Here is a 24,622-nt window from a genome sequence, read left to right on the forward strand (position 1 = left end):
AAATACAGATTGCCTGTCCCTATAGATGAGGGGAATGAAGCTGGGTTTCAGAGTCAGCGATAGAGCTAGGGAAATACAACATGCCTGTCCTTATAGATGAGGGGAGTGAAGCTGGGTTTCAGAGGCAGCAATAGAGCTAGTGAAATACAGATTGCCTGTCCCTATAGATGAGGGGAATGAAGCTGGGTTTCAGAGTCAGCGATACAGCTAGGGAAATACAGCGTTCCTGTCCTTATAGATGAGGGGAGTGAAGCTGGGTTTCACAGTCAGTGAAAAAACTAGGGAAATACAGCGTGCCTGTCCATATAGATGAGGGGAATGAAGCTGGGTTTCAGAGTCAGGGATAGAGCTAGGGAAATACATAGTGCCTGTCCCTATAGATGAGGGGATTGAAGTTGGGTTTCAGAGTCAGCGATAGAGCTAGGGAAATATAGCGTGCCTGTCCCTATAGATGAGGGGAATGAAGCTGGGTTTCAGAGTCAGCAATAGAGCTAGGGAAATACAGAGTGCCTGTCCATATAGATGAGGGGAATGAAGTTGGATTTCAGAGTCAGCGATAGAGCTAGGGAAATACAGCATGCCTGGCCTTGTAGATGAGGGGAATGAAGCTGGGTTTCAGAGTCAGCGATAGAGCTAGGGAAATACATAGTACCTGTCCCTATAGATGAGGGGAATGAAGCTAGGTTTCAGATTCAGTGATAAAACTAGGGAAATACAGCGTGCCTGCCCCTATAGATGAGGGGAATGAAGCTGGGTTTCAGAGTCAGTGATAAAGCTAAGGAAATGTAGTGTGCCTGTCCTGATAGATAAGGGGAATAAAGCTGGGTTTCAGAGTCAGCAATAGAGCTCGGGAAATACAGAGTGCCTGTCCCTATAGATGAGGGGAATGAAGCTGGGTTTCAGAGTCAGCGATAAAGCTAGGGAAATACAGTGTGGCTGTCCCTGTAGATGAGGGGAATGAAGCTGGCTTTCACATTCAGCAATAGAGCTAGGGATACGCAACGTGCCTGTCCCTATAGCTGAGGGGAATGAAGCTAGGATTCAGAGTAAGTGATAAAGCTAGGGAAATGTAGTGTGCCTGTCCTTATAGATTAGGGCAATAAAGCTGGGTTTCAGAGTCAGTGATAGAGCTAGAGAAATACAGCGTGCCTATCCCTATAGATGAGGGGAATGAAGCTGGGTTTCAGAGTCAGCAATAGAGCTAGGGAAATTCAGAGTGCCTGTCCCTATAGATGAGGGGAGTGAAGCTGGGTGTCAGAGTCAGCGATAAAGCTAGGGAAGTACAGCGTGCCTGTCCCTATAGATGAGGGAAATGAAGCTGGGTTTCAGAGTCAGCGATAGAGCAAGGGAAATACAGCATTCCTGTCCTTATAGATGAGGGGAGTGAAGCTGGGTTTCAGAGTCAGCAATAGAGCTAGGGAAATACAGAGTGCCTGTCCCTATAGATGATGGGAATGAAGCTGGGTTTCAGAGTCAGCGATACAGCTAGGGAAATACAGCGTGCCTGTCCTTATAGATGAGGGGAGTGAAGCTGGGTTTCACAGTCAGTGAAAAAACTAGGGAAATACAGCGTGCCTGTCCATATAGATGAGGGGAATGAAGCTGGGTTTCAGAGTCAGCGATAGAGCTAGGGAAATACAGCGTGCCTGTCCCTATAGATGAGGGGAATGAAGCTGGGTTTCAGAGTCAGCAATAGAGCTAGGGAAATACAGAGTGCCTGTCCCTATAGATGAGGGGAATGAAGTTGGATTTCAGAGTCAGCGATAGAGCTTGGGAAATACAGCATGCCTGGCCTTATAGATGAGGGGAATGAAGCTCGGTTTCAGAGTCAGCAATAGAGCTAGGGAAATAAAGAGTGCCTGTCCCTATAGATGAGGGGAATGAAGCTGGGTTTCAGATTCAGTGATAAAACTAGGGAAATACAGCGTGCCTGTCCCTATAGATGAGGGGAATGAAGCTGGGTTTCAGAGTCAGTGATAAAGCTAAGGAAATGTAATGTGCCTGTCCTGATAGATAAGGGGAATAAAGCTGGGTTTCAGAGTCAGCAATAGAGCTAGGGAAATACAGAGTGCCTGTCCCTATAGATGAGGGGAATGAAGCTGGGTTTCAGAGTCAGCGATAAAGCTAGGGAAATACAGCGTGGCTGTCCCTGTAGATGAGGGGAAAGAAGCTAGGATTCACTGTAAGTGATAAAGCTAGGGAAATGTAGTGTGCCTGTCCTTATAGATTAGGGGAATAAAGCTGGGTTTCAGAGTCAGTGATAGAGCTACAGAAATACAGCGTGCCTATCCCTATAGCTGAGGGGAATGAATCTGGGTTTCAGAGTCAGCAATAGAGCTAGGGAAATTCAGAGTGCCTGTCCCTATAGATGAGGGAAATGAAGCTGGGTTTCAGAGTCAGCGATAGAGCAAGGGAAATACAGCATTCCTGTCCTTATAGATGAGGGGAGTGAAGCTGGATTTCAGAGTCAGCAATAGAGCTAGGGAAATACAGAGTGCCTGTCCCTATAGATGATGGGAATGAAGCTGGGTTTCAGAGTCAGCGATACAGCTAGGGAAATACAGCGTGCCTGTCCTTATAGATGAGGGGAGTGAAGCTGGGTTTCACAGTCAGTGAAAAAACTAGGGAAATACAGCGTGCCTGTTCATATAGATGAGGGGAATGAAGCTGGGTTTCAGAGTCAGCGATAGAGCTAGGGAAATACAGCGTGCCTGTCCCTATAGATGAGGGGAATGAAGCTGGGTTTCAGAGTCAGCAATAGAGCTAGGGAAATACAGAGTGCCTGTCCCTATAGATGAGGGGAATGAAGTTGGATTTCAGAGTCAGCGATAGAGCTTGGGAAATACAGCATGCCTGGCCTTATAGATGAGGGGAATGAAGCTCGGTTTCAGAGTCAGCAATAGAGCTAGGGAAATACAGAGTGCCTGTCCCTATAGATTAGGGGAATGAAGCTGGGTTTCAGATTCAGTGATAAAACTAGGGAAATACAGCGTGCCTGCCCCTATAGATGAGGGAATGAAGCTGGGTTTCAGAGTCAGTGATAAAGCTAAGGAAATGTAGTGTGCCTGTCCTGATAGATAAGGGGAATAAAGCTGGGTTTCAGAGTCAGCAATAGAGCTAGGGAAATACAGAGTGCCTGTCCCTATAGATGAGGGGAATGAAGCTGGGTTTCAGAGTCAGCGATAAAGCTAGGGAAATACAGCGTGGCTGTCCCTGTAGATGATGGGAATGAAGCTGGCTTTCAGATTCAGCAATAGAGCTGGGGATGCGCAGCGTGCCTGTCCCTATAGCTGAGGGGAATGAAGCTAGGTTTCAGAGTCAGTGATAAAGCTAGGGAAATGTAGTGTGCCTGTCCTTATAGATTAGGGGAATAAAGCTGGGTTTCAGAGTCAGTGATAGAGCTAGGGAAATACAGCGTGCCTATCCCTATAGATGAGGGGAATGAAGCTGGGTTTCAGAGTCCGCGATAGAGCTAGGGAAATACAGCATGCCTGTCCTTATAGATGAGGGGAGTGAAGCTGGGTTTCAGAGTCAGCAATAGAACTAGGGAAATACAGAGTGCCTGTCCCTATAGATGAGGGGAGTGAAGCTGGGTGTCAGAGTCAGCGATAAAGCTAGGGAAGTACAGCGTGCCTGTCCCTATAGATGAGGGAAATGAAGCTGGTTTTCAGAGTCAGCGATAGAGCTAGGGAAATACAGCATGCCGGTACTTATAGATGAGGGGAGTGAAGCTGGGTTTCAGAGTCAGCAATAGAGCTAGGGAAATACAGAGTGCTTGTCTCTATAGATGAGGGGAATGAAGCTGGGTTTCAGAGTCAGCGATACAGCTAGGGAAATACAGCGTGCCTGTCCTTATAGATGAGGTGAGTGAAGCTGGGTTTCACAGTCAGTGAAAAAACTAGGGAAATACAGCGTGCCTGTCCATATAGATGAGGGGAATGAAGCTTTGTTTCAGAGTCAGCGATACAGCTAGGGAAATACAGCGTGCCTGTCCTTATAGATGAGGGGAGTGAAGCTGGGTTTCAGAGTCAGTGATAATACTAGGGAAATACAGCGTGCCTGTCCATATAGATGAGGGGAATGAAGCTGGGTTTCAGAGTCAGCGATAGATCTAGGGAAATATAGAGTGCCTGTCCCTACAGATGAGGGGAAAGAAGCTGGGTTTCAGAGTCAGCGATAGAGCTAGGGAAATACAGAGTGCCTATCCCTATAGATGAGGGGAATGAAGTTGGGTTTCAGAGTCAGCGATAGAGCTAGGGAAATACAGAGTGCCTGTCCCTATAGATTAGGTGAATGAAGCTGGGTTTCAGATTCAGTGATAAAACTAGGGAAATACAGCGTGCCTGCCCCTATAGATGAGGGAATGAAGCTGGGTTTCAGAGTCAGTGATAAAGCTAAGGAAATGTAGTGTGCCTGTCCTGATAGATAAGGGGAATAAAGCTGGGTTTCAGAGTCAGCAATAGAGCTAGGGAAATACAGAGTGCCTGTCCCTATAGATGAGGGGAATGAAGCTGGGTTTCAGAGTCAGCGATAAAGCTAGGGAAATACAGCGTGGCTGTCCCTGTAGATGATGGGAATGAAGCTGGCTTTCAGATTCAGCAATAGAGCTGGGGATGCGCAGCGTGCCTGTCCCTATAGCTGAGGGGAATGAAGCTAGGTTTCAGAGTCAGTGATAAAGCTAGGGAAATGTAGTGTGCCTGTCCTTATAGATTAGGGGAATAAAGCTGGGTTTCAGAGTCAGTGATAGAGCTAGGGAAATACAGCGTGCCTATCCCTATAGATGAGGGGAATGAAGCTGGGTTTCAGAGTCCGCGATAGAGCTAGGGAAATACAGCATGCCTGTCCTTATAGATGAGGGGAGTGAAGCTGGGTTTCAGAGTCAGCAATAGAACTAGGGAAATACAGAGTGCCTGTCCCTATAGATGAGGGGAGTGAAGCTGGGTGTCAGAGTCAGCGATAAAGCTAGGGAAGTACAGCGTGCCTGTCCCTATAGATGAGGGAAATGAAGCTGGTTTTCAGAGTCAGCGATAGAGCTAGGGAAATACAGCATGCCGGTACTTATAGATGAGGGGAGTGAAGCTGGGTTTCAGAGTCAGCAATAGAGCTAGGGAAATACAGAGTGCTTGTCTCTATAGATGAGGGGAATGAAGCTGGGTTTCAGAGTCAGCGATACAGCTAGGGAAATACAGCGTGCCTGTCCTTATAGATGAGGGGAGTGAAGCTGGGTTTCACAGTCAGTGAAAAAACTAGGGAAATACAGCGTGCCTGTCCATATAGATGAGGGGAATGAAGCTTTGTTTCAGAGTCAGCGATACAGCTAGGGAAATACAGCGTGCCTGTCCTTATAGATGAGGGGAGTGAAGCTGGGTTTCAGAGTCAGTGATAATACTAGGGAAATACAGCGTGCCTGTCCATATAGATGAGGGGAATGAAGCTGGGTTTCAGAGTCAGCGATAGATCTAGGGAAATATAGAGTGCCTGTCCCTACAGATGAGGGGAAAGAAGCTGGGTTTCAGAGTCAGCGATAGAGCTAGGGAAATACAGAGTGCCTATCCCTATAGATGAGGGGAATGAAGTTGGGTTTCAGAGTCAGCGATAGAGCTAGGGAAATACAGCGTGCCTGTCCCTATAGATGAGGGGAATGAAGCTGGGTTTCAGAGTCTGCGATAGAGCTAAGGAAATACAGCGTGCCTGTCCCTATAGATGAGAGGAAAGAAGCTGGGTTTCAGAGTCAGCGATAAAGCTAGGGAAGTACAGGGTGCCCGTCCCTAAAGATGAGAGGCATAAAGCTGGGTTTCAGAGTCAGCGATAGAGCTATGGATATGCAGCGTGCCTGTCCCTATAGATGAGAGGAATGAAGCTGGGTTTCAGAGTCAGCGATAGAGCTAGGGATATGCAGCGTGCCTGTCCTTATAGATGAGGGGAATGAAGCTGGGTTTCAGAGTCAGCGATAGAGCTAGGGAAATGTAGCGTGCCTGTCCCTATAGATGAGGGGAATGAAGCTGGGTTTTAGAGTCAGCGATAGAGCTAAGGAAATACAGCGTGCCTATCCCTATAGATGAGAGGAATGAAGCTGGGTTTCAGAGTCAGCGATAAAGCTAGGGAAGTACAGGGTGCCTGTCCCTATAGATGAGAGGCATAAAGCTGGGTTTCAGAGTCAGCGATAGAGCTAGGGATATGCAGCGTGCCTGTCCCTATAGATGAGAGGAATTAAGCTGGGTTTCAGAGTCAGCGATAGAGCTAGGGAAATACAGTGTGCCTGTCCTTATAGATGAGGGGAATGAAGCTGGGTTTCAGAGTCAGCGATAGAGCTAAGGAAATACAGCGTGCCTGTCCCTATAGATGAGAGGAATGAAGCTGGGTTTCAGAGTCAGCGATAAAGCTAAGGAAATACAGGGTGCCTGTCCTTATAGATGAGGGGAATAAAGCTGGGTTTCAGAGTCAGCGAGAATATTTCCGAAGCAACAGAAAGAGGTGCCGCACACGGTACTGTTAGACACCAATATTGCCCTGAGTACAGCGTTTTGTGAGAAATATGTCCTCAGATGTTCCTCACATTTCACATTTGACATCTTTATTTCTCATGTGCTTTAAAGTTTTATGAAGTTATACATATGGCACAAGGGTCCTGTTCTAAGGCCTCAGAAGAAACACTAATGATAGAGGTAACAAAAATGTAGATCAAGCAATTGTACATTCACAGGCATACAATTTGTGGATTACTGAGGTAAATAATATTCATAAAATTAATGAATTATAAACTAAAATTATGAAAGTGCCATCCTCTTAGTCAGCTTTGGAAATCTTAAAATGGAACTACAGAAAGTGACAGAAGAAAGAATATTAAACATAGTAACGGGATGGTGTTTCCATAGATGCTATCACTGTACGCTAGGAATCTTGTCGTTTCATAATTTACAAAAATGCTCAGTGCAAAAAGTACGTTTAGACAGAAGGGTACAGTCAAAGCTTCAATGCAACGCTGAAAGTAAATAACTGATATTCTAAGCTACTTGCCAATCTGGTTATGTTAAGTTGGGCTCTCAAAACATTAGCTCTCTCATCTATATTGTACTTTGCTATTTGAACATTTTGAATATCAAAAAATGGTGGATTCAGTACAAGGACTGTGGAATCAGGTATAGACCACTAAATCTAGTGACATGAGCACCACAGTACTATTCCATCACATAAAACGTACTTAATTGACTAGATAAGAATCCGTGTAGAAGCAGTATTTCAATCCACTTCAGTTAATCTGCAATGGCCACTGCCAATATAGAAGAGAGATTATCAAATTGTGGGCATTAGTACCATTTACAAAATTGCTAAGGTGCCCGTTTTACAAAATAGGGGCGTGCTGTCCCCTTTTGTAGGCATGCCGTGACTAGGAAATCTGTAACAGAAGATGTAGACCCTGGCTCTGGCGCACATACAAAATGGGGGCCAATACTCTGGCTGAGGAGTTCCGGAGGTCATTCTGAGAGGTTGTGATGGTGACCCGTTGATGCGTCTTCGGGCAGAGCACTTCGATCTGCGATGCCGGCAAGAGGCATTTTTTTTTCTACAGTTGCCTCCTGTGGCATTACCATCTTTTTGCATCGCAGCTGCATCCAAAGACACAGCAGTGATGCAATCTGCGTACAACTCTGAATCACCCCCATAATTCAGATATAGTAAGAGCAAGGTCACCACATTCACAGCATTCTTGTTGGAGCATCTAGAGACTATAGTGTTCAACTGGCAGGCAGAGGGCTAAAAGACTGTTCCTGTACTCCAGGTGTCTTCAACCTTTAAGACGGTGTGGGCCACATTAAAGAATTCAACGAAGCCCGAGGGCCATTAAGCTATACTGCGGTATTCAGACTCTAAATTTTAGAGGATTCTAGGACCTTTTCCAGACTCATAAGGCGATAATGAAGACTTCAAAAGATAATTTTATTATATTAATGAATGAAACATGGCCTGTTTACCTTTTTTTACAATAATATGTACATGTCAGTGCGAAACTTGGCATTGCTTTTGCTTAGCCAGCTTGTCAATGTTGGCATCAATGTTGACAGCATCTGTGTCGGTAGTTAGTCCCTGGATTAGAGGGGGTTATGTTTGCAGAGATGGTTCTCCCCCTGTTCTGGGGGAGGTCTGGCTATACCTGACCACAGTCACTGTCTCTTCCCTTTCTTCTGGATCGTGTGCCCGGCGGTGATGTTAGCCGCTGTTGGTATGTCTCAGCGGTGTTTGGCTGCTGCAATTACAGGCTGCTGATCAGGCATCCAGGGGAGTGACTGATCACTTCTGGCTGTGTAAACCTTGGGGATCCCAAAGTGTGTTGTGGCTAATAGTCACAGACCGGTAGTGCTGCTTGCCGATGACAGTCTGTCTCAGGGGCGTGCGTGTGCTGCTTGTGGGTACTGTTGCTCGGGCATCCGGGGTCTTTCTGCTGAATCTCTCCGGAGGGTTCCGACCTGCGAATAGGCTGTCACGTGACCTGCTGCTCTGTCGGAGGGCCACGGGGGACAACTCCACGGGCCACGGGTAGAAGACCATTGCTGTACTCCCTCTGCCGCCTACAACATATGGCAACTAGACGGCAGCGAAAGAAAAGGGATATCTCAGGCAGTCATTTTCCATCCCCCTTTCCAAGGGAAGTCAGTGTGATTTCCAGCAGTGGTAACAAGAGGCAAGTTGGGAAGGGGCAATGGGAGTGGAGTTGAGAGATAGTAGTTGTATTGCAATAGCAACAATTAACTTATTATGTAATGGCCAATCAGAAAAGTTCTCTCACACTCCAGCCACTCAGCGGCCAGATGCTTTAATTACCTAGGCGTGAACAGGCCTCTTTTCATTCACTCACATTGCGGTTTCTCTAGGAGCAGGTTGTCCACAGTCTGACATGGTCATTTTATATTTATCCCTATTAGATTATTTTAGAATTATTGTACTTCAGTATAAGAGAACAAGAATATAGCTTTGGATTTAAAAGTGCAATTAAGATGGAAACAAGTGTATGTTGGATATGCGTAAGCTTATCTTGATGCAGCATCATACTTAGATAGTATTTTTAGTTGCATACATTATTATAATTACAGTATGGTGCCACTGTACTTTAATGAGTTTGTTCAGGCTGTAAAAACACTGTCCTGCTCTATATTCTGTCCTGTGTATGTAGGGACTGTAAACCCTATATGACAATTTCTTAAAGGAAAATTAACAGGAGCATGCAAAAATCTATTATGGGGAGACCGACAAAATGTAATAGACTGCCCACCACAATCAAGAGCCAGCAGATCTTCTCTACAAGCTCGTTATCTCAATAGCATGATGGAAATTACTTTGACAATAGGATAATAGAACACATGCATAAGGTGATATGACAATATGATTGCATATATACAAATATTAAAGCATAATGCACATCTAATTGGTAAAACAAAAATAATTATCTGTGGACTGGTGCTATGCGAGAACAAAGATAACTAAAGTAAGCCAACTAGATTGTACCGAAATTCTAAAGGGGGGTATCCACTAGACGATAAAGTTGAACGATTGAACGATAATGATAAAATCGTTCGATAATCGTTCAAACATCGTTTGAACATCGTTTGCAAATCGTGCAGTAATTGTTTCTAACGATGTATGATGCGCGCTCCCGCTGGTCGTTTGATCGTCTCCTCCATCGACTGAACATGCAGGTCAATTTCACTTGATTGCTTACAAATCGTTTACACATCGTTTACACATCGTTCACGCTGAATGATCAAACGATGAACCACTATCTGCCCACTATATATAGCTGAAAGCTCTCAATCACAGATTAAAACAACATAGTTTATTGTTAGATCTTTTGCAAATCGTTTGCAAATCTTTTGAAAATTGTTCAGAGTGGAAGATCATATTTCAAGGGAAACTTCAAGAGAAAATCGTTAAGAGGTTGGACAGGGATAAAATCGTCTAGTGGATGCCCCCCATTAGGATTTGCTGATATACTGTACTATATTAGCCCCAGAATGCATTATTTCAGTCTATCAGTGTGTGGTCCAATCATTTCTGCATTATGCTTGTTTAATACTTTAAACTTTACTCCTCATATGACCAAAGACTTCATAGTTCATCAGTCTTTCTATTTCACTTCTTCTCCTGGTGCTGATAAATGGAAACTCTGTGATATTGCAGAGACATAGCATATGGAATGCCTTAAATAGTTTAAATGCTAGTGATCAGTCAAGAGAAAGATGGAGGTTGGTGTAGCTATTAAAGTAAATGTGAGTCTGTGGCTGAGACAATTATACAAACTTAGTATGATATATGTATTTAACATGTAATATATCATGCTATAAAAGCACATACACTCCAAACTTGACTGATAGTCTTCCTGCTTTCCAAGTAATCATTGTATTTTTTTCCTATATGATACGTTTTGGGACCAGGCTTTCATAATAAAAAGACCAAGTGAAGCAGAGTATACTATTAACTCTTTTAGAAGTTTAATTTAATTTGTTTCACTTTCACTGTTCAATCATTAGGATTTCGGCAACTTTTTGGTCAATAAAAATCATAATTCTGTTACTGATTAGCTACTACAATGTCTACAGCAGGGGTTCCCAACCACGGTCCTCAAGGCATACTAACAATCCAGGTTTTAAGGATAGCCATAGTTGAACACTGGTGACTTAATTAGTACCTTAGGTATTTTGATTTAACCATCTGTGCTTAAGCATGGATATCACTAAAACCAGGACTGTTAGTGTGCCTTGAGGACCGAGGTTGGGAATCACTGGTCTGCAGGTTACTGATGGAAATTTGCACTTCAATGTCTGTGTATATATATATATATATATATATATATATATATATCGTGTTGGACTGGGGCATAAAGAAGGGCTCACCGGGGGAATTCAGTGATAGGGGCCCATGCTTAAAGGGTGTGGTCATCCACCAGAAGAGGTATGGCCGGCCACCACAATTGCTTGGCTAACCTTTCAGCAAATCTTGGTGTAGTTTCTATAGAAGCAAACCAAGAACTGATGTTTATCAGTGGTCCTGCTCCACAAGGTAATTGACCCTCTAATAGAGTATCAATTTACTATTCAGTACACAGTCTGGAACGTGACACCTAGAGAGACCTACACATCTGTTTAGTAAAGCAAAAAGGCTTCTTTATCCAAGCATATAGGCATATCCATAGGTAAAGTACATAATCAGGGTGAGTATGGATTCCTGGCGGTCGGGATTCCGCTGGTCATGGGGGAACATGATCTATCATACGATAGCGTAGTGATGATAAGGGATGTGGTGCCAACCCAAAGTGGTGACTACCTAGGATTACATAACTTTTTGCGATTACAGTATAATGTTTTATTACAGTGATATTGCGCTGCAACAATACAGTTGGTTCTATGCTGTCACATATGTGCAGTATTACTTAGATTACAGATGTGGATTATTATGCTTAATGTGCATGCTGCGCCACTAACGTACATATATGTCTGCATATATGAGGGACCTCTAGGACTATTGGCGCGTCAGTCATATAGCCTCTTTGAACCAGTATATAGATAGGTACTTGCATAACAATTGGACACTATGTATTGGTCCATATCATGTGATTTTTTTTTACATATGTGTCATTTATTTAGGTAGTCTTGATAAAATACAGAGAACGAAGCTATATATATCCATGCATTACCTTACGGTTTAATATGTATATGCAATACGCTTTGATATTTTTCTATCAGTTTTGAGATATAAAAATATAGTAATCGTCACTCTCATTGATGGTCTTGTTGCAGTGCTGAGTGCACAGTATTCTGGCTAATGTGTTCTTTCCATATGATCTTTTTATATTTGTGTATTTTTTATACATATGTATCTTTTTTATATATGTGTATGATTTTGTTTACTATTATCCCCTTGGTGATGGGAGCACTATTGTATAGTAGTGATGATGTCATTTAATATTCATCCCCTGGTTTGGTGATTAGCCCCGCCCCGGGAGGCGTTCACCTATAACATGGTGTCTGTATTTAAGATATGTCACCTTGTTTGTTTGGTAGCCTGAAGACAGTGCTGCCACGATATAGACACTGAAATGTTGCTGATTGTCTAACTTTTGGAATAAATACTTCTCGTGTATCGGGAACCGCATGATCCCTGTGAAGCTAAGCTTGCTGTTTTAAACTTCTTGATGTACGTGAGCTGATTTATAAGTAAAGTGTGTCTTTTTAATACTTCTCACGAGTGCGCTCTTCGTGTTCATTGCATATATATATATATATATATATATATATATATATAACATTTAAAATGTTATTCTAATTTTCACTCATATGTTGTGTATATTACAATTGTAGATGAACTGAATTGTGCAATGTATTTTATTCAGGTCAAAAGTTGATTATATTTGATGTTTTCTTACGGTGCTCAACTCATCTTTTACATGATGGGTAATATATTTTTAAAGCCCACAGGTCTCACTGTTACTTTAGCTGTGTACATTTTAATGAGCAAAACAACAAGAGTGTAAAGAGCAGAAGCATCATAACAATGTCATATATGTATATTATCAAGACAATTTTTCTTACAAGACATTATTGAGTTACAGTATCAGAATAATCTATGTAGTGGATCCTAAATACTAACCACTGACACATATATACTTATACCTAATCCTTGTCATTACGAATATGCCAAATTTCTGATTTAATAAAAAAAAATACAAAAGTGCTAATCCTTTCTAGGCTGGAAATACAGCTCTATTCCTGTTTATGGGAAAACTATTTTCTGTAACTTTGAATTAGTGTTGTCACTGCTATCACTAGATGCTTAGCGGGATGATGAGGCTAAATCAATCTCTGTTTAAGAGATAACAGAGATAGATATGCTGTATATGGTCTGCTATACAGTATGTACAGCATACAGCGGATTCTAATATGTTGGTAAGGTAAAGTAATGGCATCCTCAGGGACAATTCTTTCATCAGCGAGGTTTTTGCACATTTCCCAAATACTTGATCAATTGAGCATGTGCAGGTTGTTGTCATGGTTTTTTCCCTAAACTACTCAGATATGGTAATAGATAGATACAAATAGATGAGGAGATTGAATGTGACAGAGCATCCCTACTGGGATCCAGTGTCCCCTATTCCACAGGAGGAGCTCACGCAGAGCACCTGGCTGTGATTGTAGATCATAGGCTGCCCAGGAAATCATTCCCACTCTCGTCACCAGAATTTTACATGGTTATTTATTATTTATTTATTTATTAACAGTTTCTTATATAGCGCAACAAATTCTGTCGCGCTTTACAATTTGAATTAACATTATACTGGGTTGTAAAAGACATACATACATAAAAGACATACATAAGGGTAAGAAGGTCCTGCTCGCAAGCTTACAATCTATAGGGAAATAGGTGTTGATACACAAGGATAGGTGCTACATATTGCAAATTGGTCCAGCCCGATTGCAGATATTCTTGGTGGGCTGTATAATCCAATCACACTGGAAAGTTGGCCTAGAGTTAGGAGGATGTTAAATTGAAGACATAGAAGATGTGATAGGTGTTTACTATAAGAAGAGAGTTAGATAGGGTGCTATAAAAGGTTAGGTGGGCGGTCCTGGAATCTGATAAGCTTGTCTGAAGAGATGAGTTTTCAGAGAATGCTTGAATGTTTGGAAACTAGTGGAAAGTCTTATTGTTCATGGGAGGGCATTCCACAGGGTGGGTGCAGCCCAAAAAAAGTCCTGTAACCGTGCATAGGAATAAGTAATGTGTGGGGATGAGAGATGCAGATCTTGTGCAGAGCGGAGATGTCAGGTTGGAAGTTATTTTGAGATAAGTGAAGAGATGTATGTTGGTGTGGTTTGGTTAATAGCTTTATGTGTGAGTGTAAGTATTTTAAATTGAATACGGTAGAAGACCAGCAGCCAATGGAGAGACTGACAGAGTGGATCAGCAGACACTGAATGTTTGGTGAGAAAGATCAACCTTGCAGCTGCATTCAAAATGGATTGTAGTGGGGAGAGCCTGTTTTTGGGAAGACCAATAAGGAGACTATTGCAATAGTCAATGCGGGAAATTATGAGTGCGTGTATTAGAGTTTTTGCAGTGTCTTGCGTAAGATATGGTCGAATTTTCGCTATGTTTTTTAGATGTATGTAACAAGATTTAGAGACAGATTGAATGGGGGGAACAAAAGACAGTTCAGAGTCAAGGATGACACCTAGGCAGCGAGCTTGTGAGGTAGGGTTGATTGTCGAGTTGTCAACAGTAATAGAGATATCAGGTTGGTAACTACTATTGGCCGGTGGAAATATAATTAATTCTGTTTTAGAAATATTAAGTTTGAGGTGGCGAGATGACATCCAAGATGAAATGGCAGAGAGACATTCAGTGACACGGACCAGCACAGATGGTGACAAATCTGGGGAGGATAGGTAGATTTGAGTATCATCCGCATACAAATGATATTGAAAACCAAAAGAGCTGATTAGTTTGCCAAGAGAGGTGGTATATATTGAGAAAAGCAGAGGACCCAATACTGAGCCTTGTGGTACTCCAACTGAGAGAGGTAACGAAGTGTAGGTAGAATCAAAAAAGCGAACAGAGAAAGAGTAATTAGATAGGTAGGATGAGAACCAAGAAAGGGCTGTGTCTTGAAGACCTAGGGATTGTAGTGTTTGTAGGAGAAGAGAGTGGTCAACAGTGTCAAAGGCAGCAGAGAGATCTAGATGAATTAGAAGTGAATAGTGACCTTTAGCCTTGGCAGTGACCAGATCATTTACAACCTTAGTCAGTGCAGCCTCAGTGGAGTGTTGGGAATGAAAGCCTGACTGAAGTGGATCCAATAAGTTGTGGGTGTTAAGAAAGTGTGTGAGGCGAGTGTAGGAAAGTCTCTCTAGTAGCTTGGAATGGCAAGGTAGCTGGGAGATAGGACGGTAATTTGAGAGAGAGAGTTAGGGTCAGAATTGTGTTTTTTCAAAATGGGAGTGATCACTGCTGCTTGAACAGTGATGGTAAGATACCAGTAGAGAAAGAGAGATTACAGATTTTAGTTAAGTGTGGAATGAGCACAGAAGACAGAGCTTTACTGATTTGTAGGGGTATAGGAGCAAGAGGAGAGGTAGTAGAGTAGAAGGATGAGAAGAGTGTAGCTACTTCATCTTCATTAGTGGGGTCAAATGATGAAAACGTGCCACTGGGTTCAGGTAGGGTATTGAAGACGACCCTGGCTGAGTAAGTGCATACCATTTCATTTCGGATATTATCAATCTTGTTCTTGAAATAGGAAGAGAGATCTTGTGCACTGATAGTAGCAGGTGGGTTGGGTGATTGAGGGGTAAGAAGTGATTTAAATGTATTAAAAAGTTGCTTGGGGTTAGAGGCTTGGGCAGAGATAACAGATTGGAAATATGTCTGTTTGGCATAGTCGAGTGCATTATGATAAGAGTGGTAGATCGTCTTATATGTGAGGAAGTCACTTGGAGTATGAGACTCTCGCCACTGACGTTCTATTTTACGTGAAAGTTTTTGTAGGTGTCTTGTGAATTTGCAATGCCACGGTTGACGTCTAAGTCTACGCGGAATGTGATGGGTAGCTGGAGCTACTACATCAAGGGCTAGCTCTACGGTCTGGTTCAGATGTGATACAGCAGTCTCAGGAGAAGTGAAATTAGAAATAGGCAAGAGTGAATGTTGCAGAGGTGGATAGTTGTTCAAAATTAATAGCATTAATAAATCTGCGGGTTTGAGGAGGTTTGGTTGATCTGCTTGGCATTGAAGTTGAAGTAATGGAGGAGAGTGTGCAGGTGATAAGGTTATGATCTGAGAGAGGGAAAGGACAATTAGTGAAATCAGAGACTAAGCATAGACTGGTAAATACAAGATCAAGGCAATGGCCATCTTGATGAGTAGAGTCGTCAGTCCATTGGGAAAGGCCAAGAGAGGATGTTAAGGAGAGAAGTTTGGAGGCATGAGGGGATTGTGGACTGTCAATGGGGATATTGAAATCACCCATAATAATGGTGTAGATGTCAAAGGATAGGAAGTGAGGGAGCCAAGCTTTGCGAATACAAGCAACATACAAGATTAATTTTACTAGACCGTTAGGTAAGTTTATCAATGTTACTCAGCAGGAGACTTCTACGTAAATAGGAGATCTAGGTCAGACACTACACGGACATTCAGCATGCATAAACTGCAATGAAACCATTGTATCTATGTCTGGACATATTCAGTTGATCAGGAAAGAATAGATGTGAAGTCAAACATCATGTTTGTTATAAAGCAACAGAACACAGGAGTAAAATTAATTCTTTTCAAAAACAGAAGTAAGAATAGGCACAATTTATATATGTAAACTTACCTTATTTTTCTCTTCAGGGGTAACTTTGATTTTTTCAATAACTGGTCTTGTGTGTACATCAGTGTTGTCAATGTCCTGAGATAAAAGAGGAATCTTTTCCACCCTGGGATCCACATGACACCTTGTAGGGAGGACAAGAGCATTTAGAGACTGCAGAACCTTATTTGTGCTTTAGATGGGAAACACCCTAGGAGGTGTGTAACATGTAATTTATATGCCACGTTACACACTAGAGCCTGGCATCCCAACCTCTTGGCTTAGAGTAAGGATATAGGACAGGAGTCATAGTGCTGGTATACAAGGGATGGGAAACAGGGTGCATGAGTGTATTACAAGCTATGGATATAAAATTGTTCAAGTTTAGTTATAAAAATGTTATACCTACTGTAGAACATAAAGGAAAAGCTCACTCAGCAATTTATTTTATAAACAACATCAGTGGAGCAGATATAAATTATATCTAAAGTCCAATGTGACTCTAAATAAAGTGACTTCAATCTAAAATATTTCCCAAACCAGTGGTTTATCTATAATGGGTACAGGGTGTGTAGTGCACTCAGGCCACTGAGTCTAGGGGGGCCCACACCGCACACCCTGCATCCATTTAGTATACTAACTTTTTTTGAACCTAGTGTCGGCGCTGCACAAATCACCGGGAATATATAGCAGTCTCCATTTTCCTGGAGATTTGCATATGCACAGTACAGAATGGCTGGGAATATGACACAGGCCCCCTCCTCTCTTAATCTGCCCCTGCTCCAAACTACTCACACATTCAGCATTGCAACAAAGATGTGTTTCACTATTAGATGGATAGTATTGTTCTTTTTGAATACACACATATATGTATATATATATATATATATATATATATAGATATATATAGATATATATATATATATATATATATATATATATATATAATGCCCCATGACCTGTAATTTCTAAACCATACCTAGTGGGCTGTCAAGCCCCCTGCTGCTCTCACTACAGCTATGAAGACAGGACAGACCAGAAGAGGAGGAACCCTGTGATACTTTGTGGCAAAAGGCCTGAGAAAAACTCGCTAAAGCTACTGAAAGAGTGTTAAGCAGATTAGCTGCCCATTTCTAAAGAGGGTTGAAGCAGTGAAGTAGTGACCTGAAAGGTGACTAGGCTATTTGTAATTTTTGTTCCTTCATTTGTGCTGAAAGTAAAAGCATAATTTGTGTTTAACCCTGGTTTGCTGGTTGGAGACCCTTATTTAACACCAAATACTGTACCACTGTGCAAATCTACCTAAGCATAATTGCTTATATAACACCATACCACTTTAAAGTACAATACAAATAAATAACAAACTAAATAAAAGTTCACAGCAGGTCTGGACTGGCCATCTGGCACTTCTCAGCCAGCATGCAGAGAGATGGGGCATGCTGTGAGGCCACGCCTCGTGACTGTGAGGTGTGGCCATGTCCCGTTAGGCGTGGACATGTCCCTATTTCATGTACTCAAGTCTACAGTGCGCACACACAAAGGGATGCTGTGGCTGAAGTACAGCCCCACTTCATCCATGGTTCACAGTATAGTTTCTTTTTAATGCTATATATATTCACCACTTTGGGAATGTATTGCGATGCAAGGAAATGTCAGTTAAATTGATGAAATGGTACAAGCTTCAAACTTTACGATGAATGAACTATAATCGGATTGATGGGCCCTTGCAGACAACATTTTGTAGAAAATGAAAACATTTCCACATCTTAAAGATATTAACTATGATGTGTTCAGCAATGAGTTGTTTGTTTAAACAAAGGAAATGGCTGGCTTGCTACCACATGTACAATCTATAAATGCCCAGCAGACAATGGGTTGTATGTTACATTCCGACCTATCATGTCTTGTCCGTGATTGCGTTTTCCTGAGCATAAGACAACATTAGATGGGCGAGACAGTTTCTCATCAAGAGTCTTTGAAAATTTAATTTGCACTCTGGGACAATTAGCATGTTCTCTGGGAGGCTCACAGTCGGAAAGAGACCAATAGTTGGTCTGACATTCGGGATTTGTAAGTGCAAGTCAGGGATTTGAGAGGAAATAAAGCAAATCAGCATTTGGCTGGAAAGAACAATAGGCACAATCTGACTGTCCTTATGGATTTGAAGAGAGGCAGAAAGAAGGAGAGGAAATCGGGCAAGAGCAGGAAATAAATCCATGCGTCATATCACGCAGAGATCCTTCTAGGACTTCTGTGAGAAAGAGATAAGACTATGCCTGCCACAAGCATTACCCTATGCTTACAACACACAAGATATATTGTATACAGTGTTCACTGTCACATTGGTTTCAACTGCACCTCCTCTACCCATATCTATTCTGAACATATAAGTACACTTCAAATGTATCTACACAACCTAAGGCATAGAAAGGGAAACAAACAAAGTGGACAAAGGCGCTATAGTAGACATTAAGAGATCGGGGTGAAATATCCCCTCTTTCACTTGAAACTCTGACAAGTTCTTTGTTTGTTTTCTTAGTTTGGAAAATGTATTTTTAATTGATTAAAATAACATAAAAACATAACGTGAAACCAAGGACAAGTGAATTATATTATTATTATTATTATTATTATTATTTATTTATTTATATGGCGATGGGCAATCACAGGACATGCTTGGATGCACATACCCTCATGGGTTATTGATGACTGTGAGCTGCTGTTACATGGATGGAAAGTCTCCATGCAATCACATCTACAAGTCCTGGTATGCAAAATGTTGCCATATTTAATCCTTGTAGAGTATATTGCATTGCACAGAGTCCTCTTAGTCTGCATAGTAAGTTGTAGTTTCTCCAGCCACGATATGGAGTTTGATGTATTCAGTTTGTACAGAATGTGTACATTGCAAATAAAGTAGTTTAATTGAAATTAGCCAGATTGTGACCCTCTTGTTACATTACGCAGGCTAATAGATCATTACATCATAATATAGTTAATACCTATAATCAAGGTTGGAGAAGTTCCCCCGTGGGCTTTATGATTACAAGCTGCATGAAAGAGGAAATGAGGGGAAATGATTTCTATTTGTATAGGGATATTTTAACTTGAATGATCCTGTCTGGTATTTCTCTCCCACCCACCTTTACTATATGAGGTATTTGCACAGGTCTGTGGGGAGATATTACTTACGTTGTTTGTGAGTGTGGACATGGCTGCCAGTGCCAGGTGATTGTGGGAGGAGGGTTTCCATAGGCTGTGCACTGGAAGAGCTGACTCTCTCCAAGCAGCACTGGTTTCACCCTGTGGAAGTCTGTCTCCTTCTCGTAGATTATAGGCTTAACTGGAAAATGGGCAAACACAGTATATGGTTACATAGGTATAAACCAAACCTAGCTGACAAAATGGTTTCCTGCACTACTTTAGCTTGTATGCAGTAAACTGTATGAACCAATGTAGCGATGACCTGTGTCATAATAAAGGGTAGTTGATACAAAGTCTATGCTGTCAGAAATAAAAATCAGAAAGATAAAGAAGTTTACTATCCTTAGCCCTGTTCTGCCACTGATAGTCCACACTATCCTAACACTCTGCCAGGTGCAGAATGTAGCTCTAACTGTAATACATGTACACTGGGCAGAATGTCACAGTTTGTAAGTGTTCTTAAGTTACTCTAACATCACATTCCCAGACACTACTGCCCTTAGAAAAAGTGTAGATTTATGCCAATATCACTGTCTGGCTTCCTAATGCAACATGCTAGTACAGGTAACCTGGCATGTCTAACATTACACCATAGCAGCCTAGAATTTAGCCATATGTGGAGTGCTTGCCCAAAAGGTTCCATATTTATATTTATTTTAGTCCCATATGCGTAGACTAAAAACTGACTTAGGAATTGGACATAGCACCAAAATATATCAGTAAATGGACTACTAACATTAAAAATTGTTACATAACACCTTCATCCACTCGCGGCTTCAACAATTTGATATATTACAATATATACATGTGTGGACCATTACTAAAGGTGCATACACACGTAACGATTTTGTAACCAACGATTTTCTTTCACATTTTCTGTCAGATTTTCCCTTGAAAAAGTGAAAGATTTTTGGAAGAGTGATGAACGATTTTTGTACGATGAACAAATAATGTTCCTTCCCTTAATGAAAATCATCATGTTGGACAGTGAAATGGACGATGAACGATAACTACAAACTACAATCGGGAGTGCACATTTATGATTATCGTTCATTGTTATAACTCATAAACTGAATGATTTTTTTGAACAATTTAATGATAATGACATTGTTATCGACAAATCGTTCAAAAAAATCGTTACGTGTGTATGCACCTTTAGTTCTTCCACATATAATTAATTTGACTATCTTTTTCAACGTGCACATTTGTGAAAAGTGACGTTGCAATACTCATTGACTATATTATAGCATGGTTATATACTGTATGTACACCTAAGATAATTAGATGATAGCATTTCATTGTGTTTTTTGAACTATACTTCCAGGATACGTGGATGTGTCTTGAAGCAAGGTAATGTTCTGTAGTGTGACTTACTTCGTTAATTGTCATGACAAATACACCCACTCCATTGGGGGAAATCCTGTAATAATATATCATAATCAAGGCTAACTCCATAAATGGGGATGTGAGAAGGAAGCAGGAGCTTTGGGATTAATGTTTTGGCAACAACTTCAGGAATGAGAAGCAGTTGTGGTAGGATATCAAGCCAGCTGATAGCTATCAGGGGGAAAGGCTTCCGATTAACATACTACTTGAAGCAATTAAGAAAACAACATGTTTCAATGAAGAACTTTGTGCAGGAAGTGTAACATTCACTCATTGTCTTGAGTGCTCAGGAGCAAATCATTCATTTTGGAATATGTGTAATTCCAGGAATAATACAAATCACATTTTGTTGTTACTTGGTTGCATTATCTTCTCTTGATTTGTACCAGTCTCTAGATGTTGAAGCAGAATGGATAACTGACACTGGCTATGTATTCTACTTATATATGAAAACATCTGGGATAACCAATCAGGTATCACTGACTGGGTGAGCAGCATGAAAGATAGAGCTCAGCAGCAGCAGTAATGCGGGAGGTTGTCTAACATTCTCTAAATATATCACTTGTGCTGGTGACACACATTGCAAATCAATCTTATTACATCATTGTATTTGGATAGAATCAGTCTATTTGCATATTACACAAAGTTTAAAGATACACTTGAATAAAAAACTCCCCAAAATCATTGTTCCCCACTTAACTAATACTTCCTTTTATCTTTCACCTTCCGTAGGACCGAGTGCATTTCATATGCATGGAGGTAATTAAGCACCCATGCCTGTCAGCATGGGCGTAACTACCATAGGTGCTAGGGGTGAAGCTGCAATGGGGCGCATCTTCCTTGTCAATGTTACATGTGTTATCTACATTTTTCACCATTGGGCGGTACCTAGGGGCCCTTACAAACTTTTGCTATGGGACCTTCAAATGCCTAGTTACACCTCTGCCTGTCAGTGTCTGCCTCCGGACAAGAAGGGGTTACTAGTTTAGTAAGGTAGTTTTGTGTTATGGGGTGGGATAGGTTTGGTTAGCCTATAGGATTGGGCAGGGGGTGGGTTTTTCAGTGCTATTTCAGAGTTGCGCTTGGCAGCCATTTTATACAAATTTCTCTGATCGGCTGTTACCCTTGTTATAGAGCACCAACAAAAGTACTTTACAAGAAAGGTTATTCACTTTCATACAATCCTACCCCACTGGAGTATACAATATAACTTATGTCTTACTGTTACACAAACACACACTAAGGTACTGTAAATGTAAGGGCACAGGAAGGGCTTTTTGATGTCCAGAAACACTCCCATTCCAAACCACCATACCTCCCAGGTGACTGATTTTGCTTCAATTGTACGCGTCAAAAGGGACAGAGTTCTGCTAAAATGCTAAAATTTTGGAGACGTTCTGAGTGGGATTTTGATGAATAAAGCAGGAACTCTTTTGTCCCAGTTCTCCATGTCTAAATATTCACTACAGACTACTATCATGCATGAAGCTTGTCTGACCACGCTAAGCATACAGTCAATGTGATCAGCAACAGAAAGCTGCTTATTATGTGACACTGACAATAAAATTGAAGCACCGGAATACCATACGCAGAGACCGACATTGTGGTGCATCAATTAATCATGGTGAGAGGGGGAGTGTGTCCTTCCTCTCTGAGTATAGGAGAACACACAAAGCGCCAAGCAAGAGATAAGTGAGGGGCGTTGGGCAGCTGTAGTTGAGGCATGAGGAAGAGATCAGTGACGTGTTTTCGAGATGTATGAGGGTAGTAATATTATGCATAATAAAAGGGACAGTGCGTGGCAATAAGAAGAACATTATGGGGCCTATTCATCATCGGGGGGCGGATCCATCTCGCCGCGGGGGATACTTATCACCGGAGCAATGCCACATTGATGATGAATAGGCCCCAATGTGTGTGTGGGGAGAGAGAGAGAGAGGTTGCGTACATATATGAAGAGACCTCCCCTCTAGAAATCCTTCACTTAATCCAGGATGGAACCAAGTGCTGAAAGACTACATTGCTAATCACTGTCCTGTTTTGTTTACTATGAGTTATTTTTAGTCTTTATGAAAAGCAGAATATATTGGATGCTGTACAGTAAAGTATGCAGACTAAAAGTAGAGACACAATAATTTTGGACTCAGTAACGGAGACCTGGGGCTTTGATACACAGGAATTTTCTCATGTAAATCACTAAGAATCCAAAGCATTTGTATTCCCAGACCCTGGACTGACCCTGGGCTGTAATGAGGACCAAATCTGGGATTGAATGCTAGGTGGAATGAAACGCTTGGATTTGACCCTAGCATATTTGGAGCTTGTTCCAAATAGTTGGAAGCTACAAATGGTAGAAAAGTGAGAAATCTGGCCTTTTCCTCCATTCCTATCCATGAACAGAAGATGGTATTGCAGTGGAATGCATTAATAAACATTTCATGCTTGTATTACGTCAGCTCTCATTCTGCTCCCATGCCTGTATTGCCCTTTAACCCTTCCAGAACGGATTATTACTGTATATGTGAATGTAGCGCCACTTCAATAGTCTTATACAGTCATATACTTCAGTTGAACAAACACACAAACAAGTCTATCAAACTCAGCCTTGCACAAATTATAGCAGTGTTGACAAGGAAGGGAAAAAAAGACAGCTTACAATTTATCCTCACAGAGAATGTCTTATTTTCCCATAAATAAATTAGATCAAGTATGTATATCTAAAAATAAAGTTTCTTGCAGTAAAGGCCTCTGTTCTATTTTACATTCAGATAGTGAATTCGCCTTGACACTTCACTTGGTAGGAAATTCACTAACCTAACTACCCTGAAAACGAAGAACCCTTTCCTACACCGATGGTTCCCAAACCTGTAGCCCATATTCAAGATTTGGTTTATCCAATCATGCAATGCTAATAATATTGCTGATTATCCTGCATTTTGCCACTTGTTATGCATGATAGTTCATTTTTGTGTTTTCTAAATGAAAGTTATAATATGACTTGGTTTGATGCATGAGGGCGGACATGTATGTTTGATTGCAAAAAATGTAAGCACAAGAAGCCGAATGTTGGATCTTTCAAACTTATCCCTGCTCTAGGTTATATACCAATAATGTAAGCACAGAAGACTCAAGAGATGTTGTCCTAGGGCTAAATACCTTTCAATTAAAGGTTCACTGGTTCAAATACAGCCTTGAGCTTTGGTTAATCTGCATTATAGCACTGGGCAAGCATATTATCTGTGTCTGTCTATCAAATAAACCCTTAAGCCATAGAGGTAGAAAAAAAAAATCGAGACTGGCATAACAGCCTCACACAGCAGGTAACATCATTAGCTACAAGCAAGGGTGTAACTTTGTGCGACTGATGGCCTAACAACATAGTAGGCTCGGCAACATCTTAGGCCCCTCACTTTGGCTGTATACTAATATATATAATTAGCAGCACATTTCAGCTGCTACTGTGTACAGTGAATAAAACTGTACATTGTGGGGCTTAATATAACATAAAATTGTTTAATATGATAGCAGAAATGATTATACAGGTCCATCTAATCAGTTTGTTTTTTGGCCAATGGGTCTCCATATTTAGGTTTTCTATTAAACTGTTTTGGGTGATGTTATGATTATATATTTCTAACAGGTAGTTCCATGGCAAATAATACAAATTGTAGAGTTAGCACTTTATTTATACAA

General features: G+C 41.3%; 1 protein-coding gene across 1 annotated transcript in view; it reads right to left on the reverse strand.

The window, feature by feature from the left end:
* LOC148507871 (vascular endothelial growth factor receptor kdr-like) overlaps window positions 1-24,622 on the reverse strand; it is a 299,765-nt gene that overhangs the window by 105,171 nt on the left and 169,972 nt on the right. Inside the window, exons 10-11 of the mRNA XM_088445571.1 lie at window positions 19,532-19,682; window positions 16,364-16,484 (exon numbers count right to left, since the gene is read on the reverse strand). Of these exons, the coding sequence (XP_088301697.1) occupies window positions 16,364-16,484; window positions 19,532-19,682 (272 nt within the window). The remainder of the gene's footprint in view (window positions 1-16,363; window positions 16,485-19,531; window positions 19,683-24,622) is intronic.

Source organism: Taudactylus pleione, unplaced genomic scaffold (genome assembly GCF_031769625.1).
Source record: "Taudactylus pleione unplaced genomic scaffold, aTauple2 ptg000381l, whole genome shotgun sequence".
Classification (NCBI taxonomy): domain Eukaryota; kingdom Metazoa; phylum Chordata; class Amphibia; order Anura; family Myobatrachidae; genus Taudactylus; species Taudactylus pleione.